This window comes from Epinephelus lanceolatus, chromosome 23 (genome assembly GCF_041903045.1).
Source record: "Epinephelus lanceolatus isolate andai-2023 chromosome 23, ASM4190304v1, whole genome shotgun sequence".
In the NCBI taxonomy this organism is placed as follows: Eukaryota; Metazoa; Chordata; class Actinopteri; order Perciformes; family Serranidae; genus Epinephelus; species Epinephelus lanceolatus.
Window position 1 is genome coordinate 9,865,286 of NC_135756.1, and position 17,831 is coordinate 9,883,116.

Below are 17,831 nucleotides of genomic sequence, written 5' to 3' on the forward strand. Positions count from 1 at the left end.
TAAAGACTGTTTCCTGTTACTCTAGCTGACTACATCGTCATGCAGTTCGGCAGAGTGGCTGAGGACATCTTCACTCTGGACTACAACTACCCCATGTGCGCTTTGCAGGCGTTTGCCATCGGCCTGTCAAGCTTTGACAGTAAGTTGGCCTGCGAATGAAACCACCGGTTTGGCTTCCACACCGCCACCTCTCCTGTCCTCCCTCAAATCTTTTCTCACGGGACTTTTTGGATGCTACACCGCTTACATCATCAGGAACCAGTTCACATTCCGTGTGTTTGCGCACGAAATGCAAGATTAAAAGAAGAGAAAGTAGATACTGATCGGAGACGTTGGTCCTCTGGTGGCAAAATAACAACCCTCTAGGTTCCTGGGTGGAAGGGTTTTTTTCCTGTGTCATTTAGGGGTTTATTTCAATATTATTTTGTACAGTGTATGTGTACAAACTAAAAGGGAAAAGACAAATCACACCACTCTCATCTGTGCTGGAGACAGGCGCTCTCATCAGACATCTGGTGCAAGAAAACTGATGTAAAATTTATGACTCATTGTTTGTTAAAGGAACAGTTCACCCCAAAATCAAAAATACACACTTTGCCTCTTACCTGTAGTGCTATTTATCAGTTTGTCTTGGCATGAGATGAGTGTTGCAGATATCAGCCGTAAAGATGTCTGCCTTCTCTCCAATATAATGGAACTAGATGGCACTCAGCTTGTGGTGCTCAAAGCGCCAAAAAAAAAAAATCCATTTGAAAAACTCAACATCAATGTCTCTTTCCAGAAATCATGACCTGGTTACTCAAGATAATCCACAGACCTTGTTGTGAGCAGTTTCATGTAGGAACTGTTTTCTCTCTACCAAACTACACCTGCCAACCATATCACTGCACAGAAGGAAGCGTGCATCTACTCATGGATGAGAGGCTCGTGCTTGTGACAGGGCTAGACGTAAACATTAATGCCTCAGCTGAGCTGTAACGTTAGCTATCTCAGTGGTGCTAGGTGAGCTAGCAGTAGATGCACTCTTCCTTCTGCACCATGATGCAGCTCATACAAAACAGAGAAAAGAGATTTGTCCGAAAATTGACCATTTGTCGGGTGAGGGCACGGTTGTCGTTACAAATAACCTCACCCTCCAGACCTCATCATGTTACTAACGTTACACAGCGAGCCGATGAAAGCGTACAAGCGTCTAGTGACTATAGCTGTTTTGTGTGCAGTTGGGTTCACGACTGATATGGCTGCTGTCTTGTTTTAGGCCGGTGAGTAGATGAGCTTGAGTGCAACCGTCTTTTATATTTCAACTCTGTGTATGGCTGCACCGCTGCCAGGTTAACATTACGAGGTAACATAAGCTAACTCAAGTTAACTGCCATGTCAACTTTTCCCAGAGGTCTTTTGAAACGCTGTTAAAAATCTGGGTTGTAACTAAAACATGGAGACGTTGGCGCAGCATGTTGTAATTGCATCCAACTTAAACATTAACGTTTTACATTAGTTGACTCTGCTTCTGCAGACTGAAGACGGAGATATTTGATCTACATTTGACACTTTCACAGTGATTTATTTCTTATTTCTACCCTTCACATCCTTCTACTTTGGGGACTTAAAGGGGCCTTTTTTTCCAATTCAGTGGACTGAAACAGGCATTTGTACAGTGCTGTGATGTCATATCCTCCTGAGACCCTGTGTCCTCATATAAGGACATCACATTTTGGGTTTACTTGACCTTATACTTTATTCTACTTATCTTAGACCTGTTGTCCTTGTCCATGGACACTTTTTGTGCCATCTAGTGGCAGTAAGAGCACAATACACTAATCCATGTAAAAACAAGATGGCAGCCATCTCTGCCAAGTCAGTCTGCAGCCCGAAAAGTGGAAAAGGTCCAAAACCTGATCACTTTTTATGGTTGAAACTTGTTTATTCATGATTAGTAACATTTGTAGTTTGATATGGCAACAAATTTGACCAATTTTAGCAACAGCAACTAGCTAAGAGACGTTTATTATTTAGTACTCATTCGAGGACATTGGGACTTTTTTATCATTGACAGTGTTTAGTTTTTTTATACTTATCCGGTCCTACTGATCCCAAATAGCTAGCAGACATTAAAAATGTAAACCAAACAATAGTTCAGGTGTCTGAAGGTTATATAGCCAATATTTCTAACACTCTGCAACTCACACCAAAACAATCTACATTGAAAAAACAACAAAAAAAAACACTCCAGGTAAGAGGAAAACTGGGCTTGATTTTGGGGTGAACTGTGCCTTTAATGATGCATTTTGTATTAATTCTTTTGCCTGTACATTTTATTTCTGTCAGTGTTTTTGTTTTGTTTTGCCTTACTCAGAGGAGTGGACCAAAGGATGTAGGTGTCCACGACGCCACAGTCTGAACCCTCCACTACATGGCCTGTCCTCTGGCGCCACCCTCAGGCCAATCTGTAGAGTTAGTATTTGGTCAGAAGGGACAAAGAAAGTTGTTTTCTGTTTATCATCTGTCCAAGAGTCTCTTTTTGATAAGTAACTGGCATCACAGTCACAATTTCAGTCATGTTTATATCTTTAAATGTGACATGATTTACTCTGCCATCTTCTCTTAACTAATGTTGACATCATCCTTTTATTATCATTTCGTCATCCCTCTTTTTATTCTAGTGTGGAACGTGCATTATTCCGAACAGGCCTGTCTTAACGCTTTTTGTGGGGTTTTTGTGAATAAGTGTAATTTTTATCTTGTGACTGTGATTTTTCTTTGTTGTAACAGGTTGGGTTATCATGGGAAAAAAACATAAATGCAGAATTGCACATTGAGAGAGAAAGGATTTACATACTGTATATAAAATACAAGATCATGCCTTCTTATTCGATCTATTCTAGCGTACATATAGCGACATGAAATACAAAATGTCATTTCAAGACATGGGATTTTAAAATAATGGATAGAAGTGAAGCATGAAGATACAGAAACCTTCCCAGACTTTGCAGAAATCTACTGTATTTACGCTTCATATTCAATAGACATTTTATTGAGCTGATATTCCCACATTTTGTCAAAGCTTCAACAACAAAACTGCCGGTGCCTCTTCATCTCCATCTCATCCCTTTTGAGTTATAAGGGAAACTTAAGGGAAATCAACAAAGGACAGTAATCATTTGTCATTAAATGTCCCTAATATTTTGTTAACACAGTGTACTGTATGTCTGTGAGGGGCAGGGTCATTATTGCTGCAGAGCCAACAGTAAATAATTCAGTTACTTTAAAGGTATACTATGCGTGATTATCAGTCAAATCAAACCCCACATTCACTCTCGTTTGGCGTTTCGGCTTAAGCCCCATTACCACAACACACTTCCAGTATGGTACCTTTGGAACCAACAGTAACCCTTCTGACATGGTACCTAGACCCTAGTGTTTCCACCGCTAACAGTACTCTTAAATGTGGGCGGGGTTGTTGTCACTCACTGCTCCGTCCAATGATTCAAAGGGATAACTTTTATATAAATTCATACATTGTTTTTTAGGGAAATCCCGCATAGTATACCTTTAAATCAATTTAATTTGGATGCTTTAAAGAAAAGGTGTTCAGTGCTTTTCTGCTTGAATTGGGCGTTTCCTGCTCAAAACATGAAAACAAGCAGGAAAGAATACCTAATTTTGAGGAAAGTAATACATTTGTCATTGTAAATGTGCCAGCAATGTATGAAAATCCTGTTTTGTCATTCTGTGTGGAGTTTGCAGAGAGAAAAGGGAATTTATAGGAAATATTTTCAAAGATATACGCTTTTACTACTTCGGTTAAACACATTCCAGTCCAACATTTGACAAACATATAACCAGATATATTTTAACAAAGGACGATCAAACCTGTTTATCAGGTTTAAACATCAAGAGATGAATGTATTCAGTCAAACAGTTTATTTTCATAAACACAGCAGAGGTCAATTTGATTCAGAACACTTTAAAAGACAAATAGAAGTACTTATTTCCATTCATGTGAAAGGTTTGACTTACCAAAATAAAAGACATTTTGAACTTTTTTGAACTGTCTCCTCTCAGAACTTCATTGTTGTTAATAGAAGTTCATGGCACATAACTAACTGCACACACTGACACACAAACTGCAGGTGATAACATTTGATGATCTTATAACTCAACACTCTGAACAACCAGCATCACCGAACTCGTCTGCTTCCTCAGATCTCAACCTCCTTGGGCAGATCTTTGTACTTGATGAGGTAGTACGGGTAGCACTGACAGCTGTCAAACACGACAAATATCGTGGGTTTGTCCACGTTGTCCACGCAGCTGTCGTAGAGACAGAATTTCCTCGTCGTGGAGTACAGCGGCGGCGGCCGGTGGTAGTTGTGCCTCCCGAGACAAACCTTCCCCACCAGGACTTTGGCCAGGAACATGTGACGAACCTCATCTGACGCCACCACGGCCGAGAAGGTGTGGGAGAAGGAGGCGGTGCTGGCGAAGTAGGAGCCGACGCCGTGGGATGTTCCGTTGACCCCGGCCACGCGGGGGTCGAAGTTGTTGTAGCAGATGTCCTCTGAGGCCTTTTTGGTCGTCCCGTGGAAGAGATGTCTCTCCAGAGGATTCTTCAAGTCAGCGTGCTGCTTCTGCATGAACGCCTTCTGCCTGTCATGACACGCACGCACAAGTATTTTAATGTGTTTTAGAATATTTTCACCACTCTATTTTGCCGTCAGACTTTCCAACAGGCAACTGAAGCTGTTATTTACGAACCTTTGGTATTTGTCCCAGTGGAGGAGGCTCTGGACCTGCTGGATGCTGACGATGTCCACCCTGGTCTCGGGCAGGCTCTCGCAGAACAGGTTCAGGAGACTGCGGTAAGCCTCTGTGCCTGCAGGAACATCCACCAGGCTGTAGTCCTCTGAGGTCACACTCCACACTGGAGGATACCAGGAGCTGAACTCCTTCAGAGGGTCCACGCTGAAGTTGGCTGCTGGAGGATCACTGTCGGGTTTGGTCTTGACCTCTGTCCTGGGTGTGGGGCGTACAGAGAGAAGAAGGACATTACGCTGGACAATAACTACTGAGTTGGTTTCAGCACCACCAATACAATTTTCTTTTAATTAAAATGTTAATGCTTCCAGAGAGATGGATACTGACTTCAGGTAAGGCTGCATGGAAACAGGGGAGCGGTAGACGGGCCTGCAGCGAACCTCTCTCTCGAACCCTGTGGTGACGTTGGTCTGCACCATGGAGGTGAAGTCCACCTTGTACTGCTGCGAGCCGATGGTGAGAGTACACTCCGGCTCCTTTTCATTCATATTCTGCAGGAGCACGGCTGATGCATCCTACAGAGAGATCTCAGTGAACAAGGAGCTTCTGAAACTGAACTGGGTGCAATGATAAGAAAAATTCAAAGACCGAAAAAAAAGTGGAGACGTTCACCTTGTTGTACTCTTCCCAGTCCATGCTGTTCCACCAGAAGAACTTCCATCTACTGGGAAAGTGAGGGTTTCTGATCAGACTGTCAGAGTTAGTGAGTCGTCTGACCTTGTCATACTTGGATATGTCGTCCACATCCATTGAGTCAAAGTTTAAAGTGTTGCAGACCGGCCTGAAGGGAGAGTTTGGCAAAACAGCACCTCAAGGTTACAATCCCATAATGAAATTTGAACACATTGTTATTCAAGCGGTCTGAGAGAAGACTCCTGCACCAACTCTTAGGTCTGCTTACAGGCTTTAGACAATCAAGCTCATGACGGGAGACTTACGCCAATGACAGGTCATTTCAGAGAGAGGCCATTCCTATTGGCTGTTCTACTGATGCAGATTTTTTTTTTTTTACAAAATGTAGTTTTCAGTTGCAAGTCAAAGCCACATGTGAGGTGTCACAAGCACTTCTATAAAAAACAGACTGTGATCAAAATAAAATGCAAAGACAGGGATTTTTGTCGCTGTTTTAAAATATACAGCTGCACAACATTTACATGAATAATGATATAAAATAAATAGCAGGGCTGCACATTAATGTTTTGCACATAGCAATGGAGCTACAGAGGTTTAAAGGTTTGCAGCACAGGACACAAAACTGTAACATGAGTAAAAAGGTATCAAGTGGGTTTGGGAACAACTAAACACCTTAGTGGGGGGAGTTAAAAAGTTTTTTTTTTTCTGATCTGTCAGCCTTTCAAATGAATCTAGTGCTGGAAAATGATTTAAATATTTTTATTTAATAAGGCTTATTAATCTTATGTGTTGTCGCTTCATTTTTTGCCTGCATCCAGGTGCTGTCTCCATGTCACACATTAGACCACAACTACCAAGAAGAACAGCGATGTGCTATGATTCACCTCACATACACACACTAGCAGCACAGCGCTGCATTGTACGTGTGCTACTGCGCTAACTTCATTCATCTCACAGACCGATTTAGCGTAGCTTGCGCAGTAGTATACAGACCAATGTGACACTGTAATTAATCTCTCAAGACAGATTCTGCAGTTTACACTGTAGAATCTGTCGGCAGCCCTGTGTGAAAGACGACTAGAGGGGGGGGCTTTGAGTTTGAACATGCTGCGCTTTAGCCAATCACAATGGAGAGGGCGTGGCCGAGACACGCAGGTGTCCCCAGGAAATGTGTACCTACAGAAACAGGAAGCTCTGCGTCCATAGCGACTGCTCCACCCAAAACGCCGTCTCGTCAACGTGAAAATTTTTTTTTTCCAGTGGATGTCTTAGTTACAACATGATTGAGCTAACTGGAGTAGTTTCATGTCGTGTCCGACAACGGGAAGCTTTTAACAGATGACGTCCTGATGTTAGCTTTGCTAACGGTCCCTGTCAGCTGCAGCCACTGATGCTTTCTAGACATCGTGATTTCCCATAACTGAATAAATACCACACATAGCAACACAAAACTGCTTTGCTAGCTCAATCGTGTTGTAACTAAGATATCCGCTGGAAAAAATATTTTATTCACGGACCGTTTAATGAGTTATTACCTTATGTTTATACAGTCTATGGTTATTACAGACACCGCTAACGGCTAACGTTAACAGCTAACGGTTAGCTCAGCTAATCTACGATAACCATGTTATTAATTACAAAACGTGCACACAGAACGTTTGTTCAATCATTGTGTTTATAGACTTAACAAACATCAGATTAGTCTACACGGTGATACAGTGACCTGAAAAATGTGATATATAGCTAAACTCTGCTGGTTTTCTATCCGAAGTATTTGTAAACAACATGGCGATTCCCTGGGGGCACCGCCGGAAGTGAAGGGCGTGAGCGATTGCCGAGGCCCCTGCACTTCCGTTAGTCGAAAAACTCCGGGCTGTGCCTCCAGAGGTAAAGGAAGAAAAAAAAGTTTGTTTTTTTTTTGTTTTTTTTTTTAACTGATGGATTTCCAGATTGCACTGTAATTAACAGACAGATTAAACAGAGGAGCAGCTCTGGGTCTTTCTGAGTGTTGATGGAGAACTTGTGAGTGAGTGAGCAGGACAGAGCTGTGCAGAGAGTGTGAGAGAGGAGAGATGAAACTGGTGCCTGCCTACGCCAGCTTTAACTTACTGTTGTCAACACAGAACAAGAAAACAAGAATTATTAGCCTCACTCACCCATCCTTGACACAAATGGCCTCTTGGTTGACATCGCAGTACAACTTCTCCATTAGGACCTGAGAGCGAAGGGGGATGTCGATCCACCGGTGGGTGACCACACTCCACAGCTGCCAGTGAAACGGGTAGGGAGTGTGGTGCATCTTACACTTCCTCCCTGCCTGACACAAACCCAGGAGGAAGTTGTCACAGATCTCGATGTTGGCGGAGCTCCTTGTGTGGAACAGGTTGGGGTCAGGCACTTTAGACGGGGCTTGCGGCATAGTGGGGGTGGCTGGTGGGGTCTGGATGGTGATTCTCTTGGTAGGGGTGCTGGGCTGAAAGGCAGGCTGTGGCTGGGTGATGGTGAGTGGCAGGGTAATGATGACGGAGGTGACTGGCGTAGGGGTTGGAGGCGTGTAGAGTAGTTGACCTGGAAGGCTTGGCGCTAACTGGGTGCTGTCTTGGGAAAGGGTGAGCACAACACAGGAGTTCTGGGAGGTGCTGTGCAGCTGAGTGATGGACTGGATGGCCAACTGAGGTTGCGGGATCCCAGAAAAAGGCACTGAGCTCTGTGTAGCGCTGGAAGTGTCTTCAGTTTGGCTGGAGGTTGTTCTCTTCCCCTGCTGAGAGGTCACAGGGGTGAAATGAACCATGGCGCTGTAGGGGTCGACGGTCCAGGCAACGTCAACCTGCTGGGATCTCATGGCCTCCCACACTGGGAAGCTGCTGTTGGTGTCAGAGGGGAGTTCCAGCAGGATAAGAGACGGGCTCAGGAAGGTGACTTTGGAAGATTTGGACTGGGGCTGTAAACCAACAGCATCGTCTGCCAACTTTCTCTTCGTCCCTCTGCTGGATGGAACGTATGGCATCCTGGATGGAGCTGCAACAATGAATTGATTAGTTGTAAATTATTAAAAGAATCCCAAACTAATTTAATTTTCAATATGAATTTGCAATATACTACTATACAATTCTATGCAAGATTGATTAGCACTGCCACATGGACATGGAAATACACTCACTGGCCACTTTATTAGGTACACCTTGCTAGTACCAGGTGGGACCCCTTTTGCCTTCAAAGGTGCCTTAATTCTTGGTGTCACAGATTCAACAAGGTGCTGGAAACATTCCTCAGAGATTTTGGTCCATATTGACATGACGACATCACACAGTTGCTGCAGATTTGTCGGCTGCACATCCATGATGTGAATCTCCCGTTCCACCACATCCCAAAGGTGCTCTATTGGACTGAGATCTGGTGACTGTGGAGGCCATTGGAGTACAGTGAACTCATTGTCATGTTCAAGAAACCAGTTTGAGATGATGTGAGCTTTGTGACATGGTGTGTTATCCTGCTGGAAGTAGCCATCAGAAGATGGGTACATTGTGGTCGTAAAGGGATGGACACGGTCAGCAACAATATTCAGGTAGGCTGTGGTGTTTAAACCATGCTCAGTTGGTACTAAGAAAATCTCCCCCACACCATTACACCACCACCACCAGCCTGAACCGTTGATACATGGCAGGATGGATCCATGACGCCAAATTCTGACCCTACCATCTGAATGTGGCAGCAGAAATCCAGACTCATCAGACCAGGCAATGTTTTTCCAATCTTCTATTGTCCAGTTTTGGTGAGCCTGTGTGAACTGTAGCCTCAGTTTCCTGTTGTTAGCTGACAGGAGTGGCACCTGGTGTGGTCTTCTGCTGCTGTAGCCCATCTGCTTCAAGGTTGGACGTGTTGTTGGTTCAGAGATGGTCTTCTGCAGACCTTGGTTGTAACCAGTGGTTATTTGACTTACTGTTGCCTTTCTATCATCTTGAACCAGTCTGGCCATTCTCCTCTGACCTGTGGCATCAACAAGGCATTTTGGCTCACTCACTGGATATTTTCTCTTTTTCGGACCATCCTCTGTAAACCCTAGAGATGGTTGTGTGTGAAAATGCTACAACAACCATGCCACATTGAAAGTCACTTAAATCACCTTTCTTCCTCATTCTGATGCTCAGTTTGAACTTCAGCAGGTCGTCTTGACTATGTCTACATGCCTGAATGCCTCTACTTGAATTAATAAGCAGTTGAACAAGTGTACCTAATAAAGTGGCCGGTGAGTGTTACACACATGGAGGTGATAAATTAAAATCCATTTCTTTACTCCTTTATGACAGTAAACTGAATATTACGGACAAAACGAGACATTTGAGGACACCTGGGAAACACTGGTAGATATTGTCCACCATTTTATGACTAATTTTTGACTAATTCATTAATTGAGAAAATAATTGATAATAATAATGCAGTCTGAACAATTCAGTTTTAGTAAATTAGCAAAAAGAACATGGTGTAGGCTCAGATTAAATTAGTATTTTCAATATGATTTGGTTTAGAATCAAACTTACAAAGAAAATAATATTTTTGTTGGTAACTGTGTTTTAATTTATGTTAATATACCTTTATCCAACCTCTAATTAACAACAAAAACTCAACTTTTTCACTGTTCTTGTGGATTTAAAACACATCATTAGCTGCTAGCTACAGGCACCGTTAGCATCGCGGCTATAACTAATTAGCTATTAGCTACATTCACTGTTAGCATCGCGGCTGTAACTAATTAGCTATTAGCTACATTCACTGTTAGCATCGCGGCTATAACTAATTAGCTATTAGCTACATTCACTGTTAGCATCGCGGCTAAAGCGATGCTAACAGTTAGCTAATTGAGCTACCGTTAATTAACGAGTCGGCTAATCTTACCGTGACACTGCTAAGGCCGTTAACGTTGATACTTGATGGGGAAAGGCAGCTTGAGACAAATTAACTGTACTCAGAAAGTTATGGAAGTAATTATTTTTTAACCATTTGTTCAGACAGGTAATACAAGCTAAATTTATCACTGGCACTTCCGTGTAACTTCGAGTGAAGAAGAAGAGGACTGATGTCGACGCCCCAGGCTGCACAGTGAGGTGGGAGGGGTGAGGCATTTACTGCTGTTAAAACACCAAGATTAAAAATAACAATAATAAAAAAAGGATCAGTTTATAGTGTTTTCACAGTAATAACACATTAACACACACAAACACATATTTGTTCATAAAGCACCTTTCAAAACACAGTTACAGTGCTGTACAATAAAACTAAACACAAGGAAAATAAAAACAAGCATGTCATTAAATGTCACCAAAGTAAAAGATAAAATAAGGAAGGCCAAAACTAAAATCAAAATAATAAATGAGAAATAACATCACACACAAAAAAACAGCTTTACATCACATGTAATATACCAGATTACATTTGATGTGTAATTACCAGTGTTGGGGAAAGTTACTTTTGAAATGTACTGGTAACAAATTATTAGTTACCCTGTTAAAAATGTAATTAGTAATGTTACTATTTTAATTATTTTATTAAATATATGGAACTAACTGATTACTTTTCTAACATTTGAAAAAACTTTAAAGTGCTTTCCAACGCACAAAAAATACAAAATAAAAGAGATACTAGTAAAACATAAGCATATACATACACCTACACCAACATATACACTTAACACATACTGTAAGCATGCACATGGCTGCATACATACAGTGCCATTCACACAATAAGTCTGTGTCAACTATGAGAAAAGGCCAATCTGAAAAAGTAAGTTTTCTTAGACCAGATTTAGGCCCAATCCCAATACCCCCCCTTGTCCACTACCCCTTGGCCCTCGAAATGAAGCAACAAGGGGTAGGGGTTGGAATCTTTCCCTAGGAATTGGGATACCACTCACTACGTCACCGCGTCGGTTACGTTCACGCATACGTAACTATTTTAAACAGGAAGCTGCGAGCCATCTACATTTCCAACCGGCATCTACAATGGAGTCTCCGGTTGAGTTCATCCTACCTATCGCGTTTGCTGTATTCATCATGCTTCGTTTGATGAACGACAGATGACAGGGGACTTCTGCTAGCTAGCTAGATAGCTAACCAGCTAACATTACAAGGCAGCATAGTTATACTAGCTGGCATGTTATCGTAATGTGAAAAATCCGACAATTTTGCAGAACAGGACAGATGACAGACGCCAGATAGTGCGAGCTAGCTAGCTAGCTAACAAGCAACCTGACGACGGCAACGTTAGCTATGTGTGAACTTTTTTCCCCGTCTCTTGCTTGGTGGTAGGCATGGCGACGTCTACCTCTCTTTGGCAAGTCAGCATTTGAAATCCCTCGCTCCAAAGGGCTAGTTTCATACCCACTACCCCTCGTTATGCCCCCTACCCCTACAAGCAAAAAGGAATTGGGACACCCCTACCCCTCGCGGGAATGCGCAAATCTAGGGGTAGGGCCAAGGGGGGGGTATTGGGACAGGCCCTTAAAGACCTAAACAGAGTCAGCTGATCTGATGCCCAGCGGGAGGCTGTTCCAAAGCCGAGGAGCAAGAACTGAAACGGCTCCATCACCCTTTGTCTTTAACCTGGACTCTGGAGTAGGTAGAAGACCCAGACTGGCAGACCTGAGGGGCCTGTTTGAGAGCCTTGTATGTAAACTGGGCAATAAAGCAGAAAAATGTCTGAAAACAGACGACATTCTCCAACTGTGAATGCTGACTGTGCAAAATGCATTTTGTTTGTTCTGAAAATGTTTGGAGATGTTTAAAAAGAGAAAAAAAAAAAAGAATATTTATGGAGCTAATTTTTGTGTATGGCCACATCCATTTTTTAGTATAAGATGCAATTTTTTCAGTGTTTAATTCTCTTTAATCTTTAGTTATTACGATCAAATTATCAGTATCACAGCTGTCAAATGTTTGACATTGCAGTGTGGAGTCTTTCTGTAGTTACATATATTGAAATACCAGCCATTAGTGATTTTACACTGCATCTACCCTGTAATAATTTTATATAATGGCTTCCTCTGGGACCGTTTTTATGTTACTATAACCCATAAATGTGAGAAGAAACATTCAGTGTTTCATTTTAGGATAAACATATAGTATAAGACAACAAACAGGAGCTGCAGGTTGCACAAAATCAAGGAAGTCGTGATATTTGCAAATAATTTATTTGTAAATTAGCACTCTCATTAGTATCTGCACATAAAGCCCATTTAGTATTCGCCATATATGTTTATTAACAAAATTGGGATTAGAAAAAAAAACACATTAAGAGTTTGACGTGCAAATTCAGAATCACTTTACAAACTTGGATCAAACAGCTGTTTATCTGGTTAATTTCTAAAGCACATTATGCTGTGAGTCTGTATTTCCTCCAAAACAATAATGAAACAGAAGGACTTTTTATAGTAGATTAAAGTGCAGAGATCAAACTGAAGTATGTTGCTGCTTACTGTAAAGTGTACAGGCAGAGTACTGATTATTGAAGGCCTATATGTTTGAAACTGGAAAAGGTTCCCATTCCCTTTGTGCTGCAGTAAAGAAGAAGTTGTGAAGTGGAAATTAACTTTTAGAAATATTCAGCAGCTCTCACAGAAACCTCTGACGGCTCCACCGTCAGAGGACACTGCTGACAACCCACCCAGAAGTAGGGGAAGACTCTCTCAGTGATGGCGTGCTTGAAGGTGTAGATGTGTGTGTTGTCATGTGGGTCGTAGAAAGACACTCTGCCCTTGTCACAGTCCAGCTGCACCCTGATCCTCTGTGGGGTCCTCTTCAAATTCAGCCTTGTTAAAGGAGACGTGCCGGCGAAGTACATTTTGTGGTAAAAGTACACGCTCAGGTAGCCGTTCTTTAGCACTGACGCCACTTTCTCTTTCCTCTGCACGGATTCTTTAGCCACGCCGACGACCCACGCCGTGTTGTCTCCCACGTTGACATCCCAGGCGTGCTTGCCTGAGGTGAAGCTCTCACGGCCCAGTACACCGGTGTCGGGGTCAAACCTCTCCGGGTTGTCGGGCAGCTTCTGCTTTTCGTCACTGTCAGAGACGCTGGTGAGGTCGTCTGACAGGACGAGCCACGGAGCAGCGGTGTTGGGGTCCAGAGTCACTGGGGCTGAAGAAAACATGGCAGATTGTCAGCTGTCTCTGACTGTAACTCAGTGAGCAGTGAGCATCACAAGCTTTTCTCCACCTCAGGAATACATGATGAGGTGAAATTGCACCTGAAAGTTTAAAGTCCCTCTCCAGTAACATTTTAAATACTTTTACTAATATTTCTTTAGTTTACACATAATAGCATAGAATAACTAGATACTAGACCACAAGATGGCGCCTATTCATTCCAATGGAGTTGCTCGCCTTTCACATACACCAAAAAATTTGAGCTTCTGGATTTACTTCTGCTAAATGTGCACAATATTGTTTTTCCCACTGGCTTCGCCTGCGAGTTCCTGCTTGTCACATAGATTTTACATTGTGATGACATCACTTTTTTTTGGCTACAGAAAAGGTTAATAAATAAGATACCTCAATGGATTGAAAATTCATAAAAGAAAGAGTCATAATTGACCTTGTTTGCAGTTTGCAGTTACGGGGAAAATGTTTTTTGGGCAGCAGATTTTTCTTGGCTGTAATACTGTCAGTGGCCACTAGGAAAAAATTGCTGCAAGGCTGAGCGGCTTTAATGGGGGTCTGGTTTGGTCAGTAGAGGTGGTTAGGGTTGGGGTTAGGGGGTCACAACTTGTGCTGGTGGCGGGCGTGGTTTGCAGGACATGTCGAATAGACTTCAAATGCAACGTGGCTGGAGCTATACGAACAGTAAATCGAGGCTAATAATAACATAGTTAGCTCATTTTTTTAAAGCATCCATGATTTTTTTAAACATAATATATTCTGGGTTTAATATATTATTACTCTATTTTTTAAACTTAATTAAAATTGGCAAAAAAGGCATTATGACTTGTTTAGAACTCGAAACGCAAAGATTAAGATTCGGGACTTGGTAGTCTTGACTTGGGAATCGACCTGGCACTTGTGTGCAAGACTTGAGACTCACTTTGGACTTGCAAAAAACCTGGTCCCACTTCTGCTTGGTTGACCAGAAAAGGAACAGTGCGTATTAAGATAGCTAACGTTAGCATCAGAGGCAACATTGGAGAGATTCAGCCATGCATGTTTGAGCCTCAGTCAGAATGCTAAGTTTAGTTAGCATCTTTTATTTATGTTGTATGTTTGATTATTAGCTTGTAGGCTAACGGGCAGTGGTTAATAGTTGGGAATCATACTGTAATATCTTGGTAGACAGTAGTTTACGTCCAAAAAGTGCACATTCTGCCATGTTTGTTGTCAAAACTTTGACTGTGCTAATGCTAACTCTGATCTCTCTGTCAAGTCTCCTTTGTGCTGAAGGTTTCAGGTGTTTCTTTGGTGGTGCTGTGTCAAAGTCTGTTCCCCTGTTGATACTAGAGGTCCACTGATACATCAGTTTGGCCGATTAATCAGTGCCGATAGGACTTTATAAATACTTTAGTTGATGGTGGAACGGGGCTCCGATTGTGGCCGATAGCTGTAACCTCCACTTGTCATGTGGGTACGACCGTAGGTAATATGCGCTTTAGATAATTTATATAATTTAAATGAACGTTAACTTATGTAGGACAGCATTATTTCTTTATTAAGGGCATTATAAGGTTGCTGGAAGGTTGCTTCCGTGGTTGCTTCAGGGCCCGAGCCAATCAGTCGATTATCAGCTGATTAATCCTGCTCCAAACTGTTGTTATCATATCGGCCATTAAACATCCACTATTGGTCGAACTCTAGTAGATCCGTGCCTCCCATATTAGACAACAATTGACTTTGACATTAGTGACGTACCTAATCTAGTTTTCCCGGCGCACGTTTGAATCTCAGATGTTGGGTAAAACATCGCCCCCTTCAGTGGAGGAATGTGAAACTCAGTGTTGTTAAGATCAGACATTTTAGGGGAAATAAACATTAGAAAAATACATTTTTTAAGTGGAGGGGGACTTTAAACAATCAACCTCACCATGACCTGACAAGTAGGACACTATGTACTTACTGTATTTGACCATTTTATGCATCTTCTCCCACACGTTGAAGTTCAGCGAGCCCAGATATTGGGCCACATCTATGAGTGCTCCTGGAGCCATGACTGGATCTTCGACTGGGCTGCTCACTCTGCAGGGAGCAGAATTAGGCAGTTTATGTATCATGTTATGGAAGCAGAGAAAAGAAAAGTTGAAAATATAAAAACTTTTTTCACCTTGCCAATGTCCTCTTGCATTTCTGAAAAACAGAGGCAAAGTCACTCATTAAAAAAAATAGTATGCATGCATTTATTCATATTTCGAACATTTACAAACTTACATGAAGGACAGAGATGCCCTCCAACGCTATCTCCTCCTCTAAAGCTCTGATGGATTCAGACACAGACGTTATACTTCTTGTTATTTCCTCAATCTTCTGCATCATCGCACGACTCTTCTGCTCTTCCTCCCCCCTCAGTGCCTCCATCCTGGCTTCTTCCTCGGCTTCCAGGAAGCTGCGAAGCTTTGCAAACTCCTCTCGGGTCCGTCTCTCCACAAATCGAGCTTGGACCTGAAATAAAGTCCCGGTAATCATGACTCTGGAACGACCTGCAAGTGCATGATTTTGTATTTTAGCAGAAAAGCTGCACTACACCTGAATGCATGCCACAGTGTCCTCGTAGTTTTTCTTCATCTTGTCAAAAGCGTCCTTCTTCTCCTGCAGTGAGCTGAGGGCTGACTTCATTTTCTCCTGAGTAGATGATTAAGAGGAAATTAATTTGAAGGTTAATCTTTGAAGTTGGTGCCAGCTCATAACAGCTGTTTAAAGAACTTAGAAAAGCAGCCCTGAGGAGAAGCAAGTCATTATTCAAACTTAGATCTTGATTTTGTCTCGAAGTATTTACCTTTATGTCTACGATAGCCTCGCTGACGGGACAACAATCATGCTGTTTGTGCCTCCTCGAGGTGTGGCAAACCACACAGATTGGCTCCTCGTCCGGCACGCAAAAAAGCTTCAGCCTCTCCCCGTGAAGAGGACACATCTCCCCCGGATCGCAGTACAGCTCCCCTGCTGTCTCCTCCACACCCTCACTCTCCTGGATGAAAGACTCGCATAGGTTCTTCAGGGTGAGACTGGGCACGGGTTCGTCCACACTCTGGGACCTGCACAGGGGACAGTCTCGGCTGCGTGTGTTCCCACTCCAGTACTGCTGTAGGCAGGGTGCACAGAAGCTGTGGCTGCACTTGAGCACCACAGGGTCCCTGAAGATTTCACAGCATATGGGACAGGAAAGGTCCACCTCTGGGAGCGACAGCCTGCCTGCCATACTGACACTGAGCTCCTGGTTTACTGTGAAAATGAAAGTAGGGCAAAGGTGCAGGCTGGTCAAACACAGGGTGAGCCCTTCTTTATACCCACAATCCCATGCTGTGGAGTCTGTTTACTTCACTACATGAACACCACTGAACACACACCAGTCTCTGAAGCCTTTAAGCACAAATTGATTAGCTGTCAGTTTCATGTAAGAAGAGTCAGAGCCAAACATACCTCACAGCCACAGTCCTGTGACTGATATACGTGTTTAGATGTGAGCACTTCCTGCTTCCTGTTTTCATGAGTCACTCAAAGGAGGCGGAGTCTCAGAGGCTGAGCAGGCATTTTAACCCTTAACTGACCCAGACTTCCCATTTACAGTCCAAATCAGTTGTTCACAGGGACGAACCTGAGGGGTGACCATACGATTTAAAGGACAAGGAAATGAGAACAGTATTGTTACACAAATTACGTTCATTATGTTAGATTATCTTTTTATTTTTGCTGTTTTCCAAGTGAAATACTGGATACTATCACCTCACCGGGGCTTTAAAATCCTTGAGGATGAGGTAGAAACTACGTTAATTTAAGGGACCATAAACCAAAAAGGTTGAGAACCACTGGTCTAAACTATGGTTTAAGTAATCTCAATGAAAAGCACTAACTCAATGCTCAAATTCATCTCAAGTTACAGGTATACTATGCAGGATTGTCCTAAAAAAAACAATATTTAGACTTATATTAAAGTCCATCCATCCATCCATTTTCAATCACATATCCGAAGCCGGGTTGTGGGGGCAGCAGGCTGAGCAAAGCACCCCAGATGTCCCTCTCCCCAGCAACACTTTCCAGCTCCTCCTGGGGGACCCCAAATTGTTCCCAGGCCTCCTACCAGTTGGACGTGACCAGAACACCTCTAACAGAAGGCACCCAGGAGGCATCCTCAACTGAACCCTTTCGATTCGAAGGAGCAGCAGCTCTACCCCAACCCTCCAACAACTGC

At 42.8% G+C, this 17,831-nt stretch overlaps 3 protein-coding genes across 6 annotated transcripts in view; 1 reads left to right on the forward strand and 2 right to left on the reverse strand.

Annotated features, from left to right (window-relative positions):
- The window catches only part of tulp3 (TUB like protein 3), a 41,186-nt gene extending 37,141 nt beyond the window's left edge, over positions 1-4,045 (forward strand). For all 3 annotated transcript variants that reach the window (XM_033614624.2, XM_033614626.2, XM_033614627.2), the window contains one exon: positions 26-4,045. In XM_033614624.2, the coding sequence (XP_033470515.1) occupies positions 26-159 (134 nt within the window). In that variant the 3' untranslated portion in view covers positions 160-4,045. The remainder of the gene's footprint in view (positions 1-25) is intronic.
- Positions 4,046-4,169: 124 nt separating this feature from the next.
- Positions 4,170-8,086, reverse strand: LOC117249063 (protein mono-ADP-ribosyltransferase TIPARP-like). The gene is made up of 5 exons (XM_033614431.2): positions 7,608-8,086; positions 5,431-5,599; positions 5,146-5,333; positions 4,759-5,016; positions 4,170-4,650 (listed from the first exon to the last, which is right to left on the reverse strand). The coding sequence occupies exons 1-5, from the start codon at positions 7,868-7,870 to the stop codon at positions 4,203-4,205; spliced, it is 1,326 nt and encodes a 441-aa protein (XP_033470322.2). The 5' UTR covers positions 7,871-8,086; the 3' UTR covers positions 4,170-4,202.
- A 4,532-nt stretch (positions 8,087-12,618) lies between these two features.
- LOC117249025 (E3 ubiquitin-protein ligase TRIM35-like) lies at positions 12,619-17,143 on the reverse strand. Of its 2 annotated transcripts, XM_033614350.2 has the most exons (7): positions 17,063-17,143; positions 16,419-16,864; positions 16,169-16,264; positions 15,854-16,084; positions 15,750-15,772; positions 15,546-15,664; positions 12,619-13,580 (listed from the first exon to the last, which is right to left on the reverse strand). In XM_033614350.2, the coding sequence occupies exons 2-7, from the start codon at positions 16,839-16,841 to the stop codon at positions 13,036-13,038; spliced, it is 1,437 nt and encodes a 478-aa protein (XP_033470241.1). In that variant the 5' UTR covers positions 16,842-16,864; positions 17,063-17,143; the 3' UTR covers positions 12,619-13,035. The 2 variants fall into 2 exon arrangements, with proteins under 2 accessions (XP_033470241.1, XP_078021257.1); XM_078165131.1 differs by lacking the exon at positions 17,063-17,143 and having other exon boundaries at positions 16,419-16,983.
- Positions 17,144-17,831: the final 688 nt, after the last annotated feature.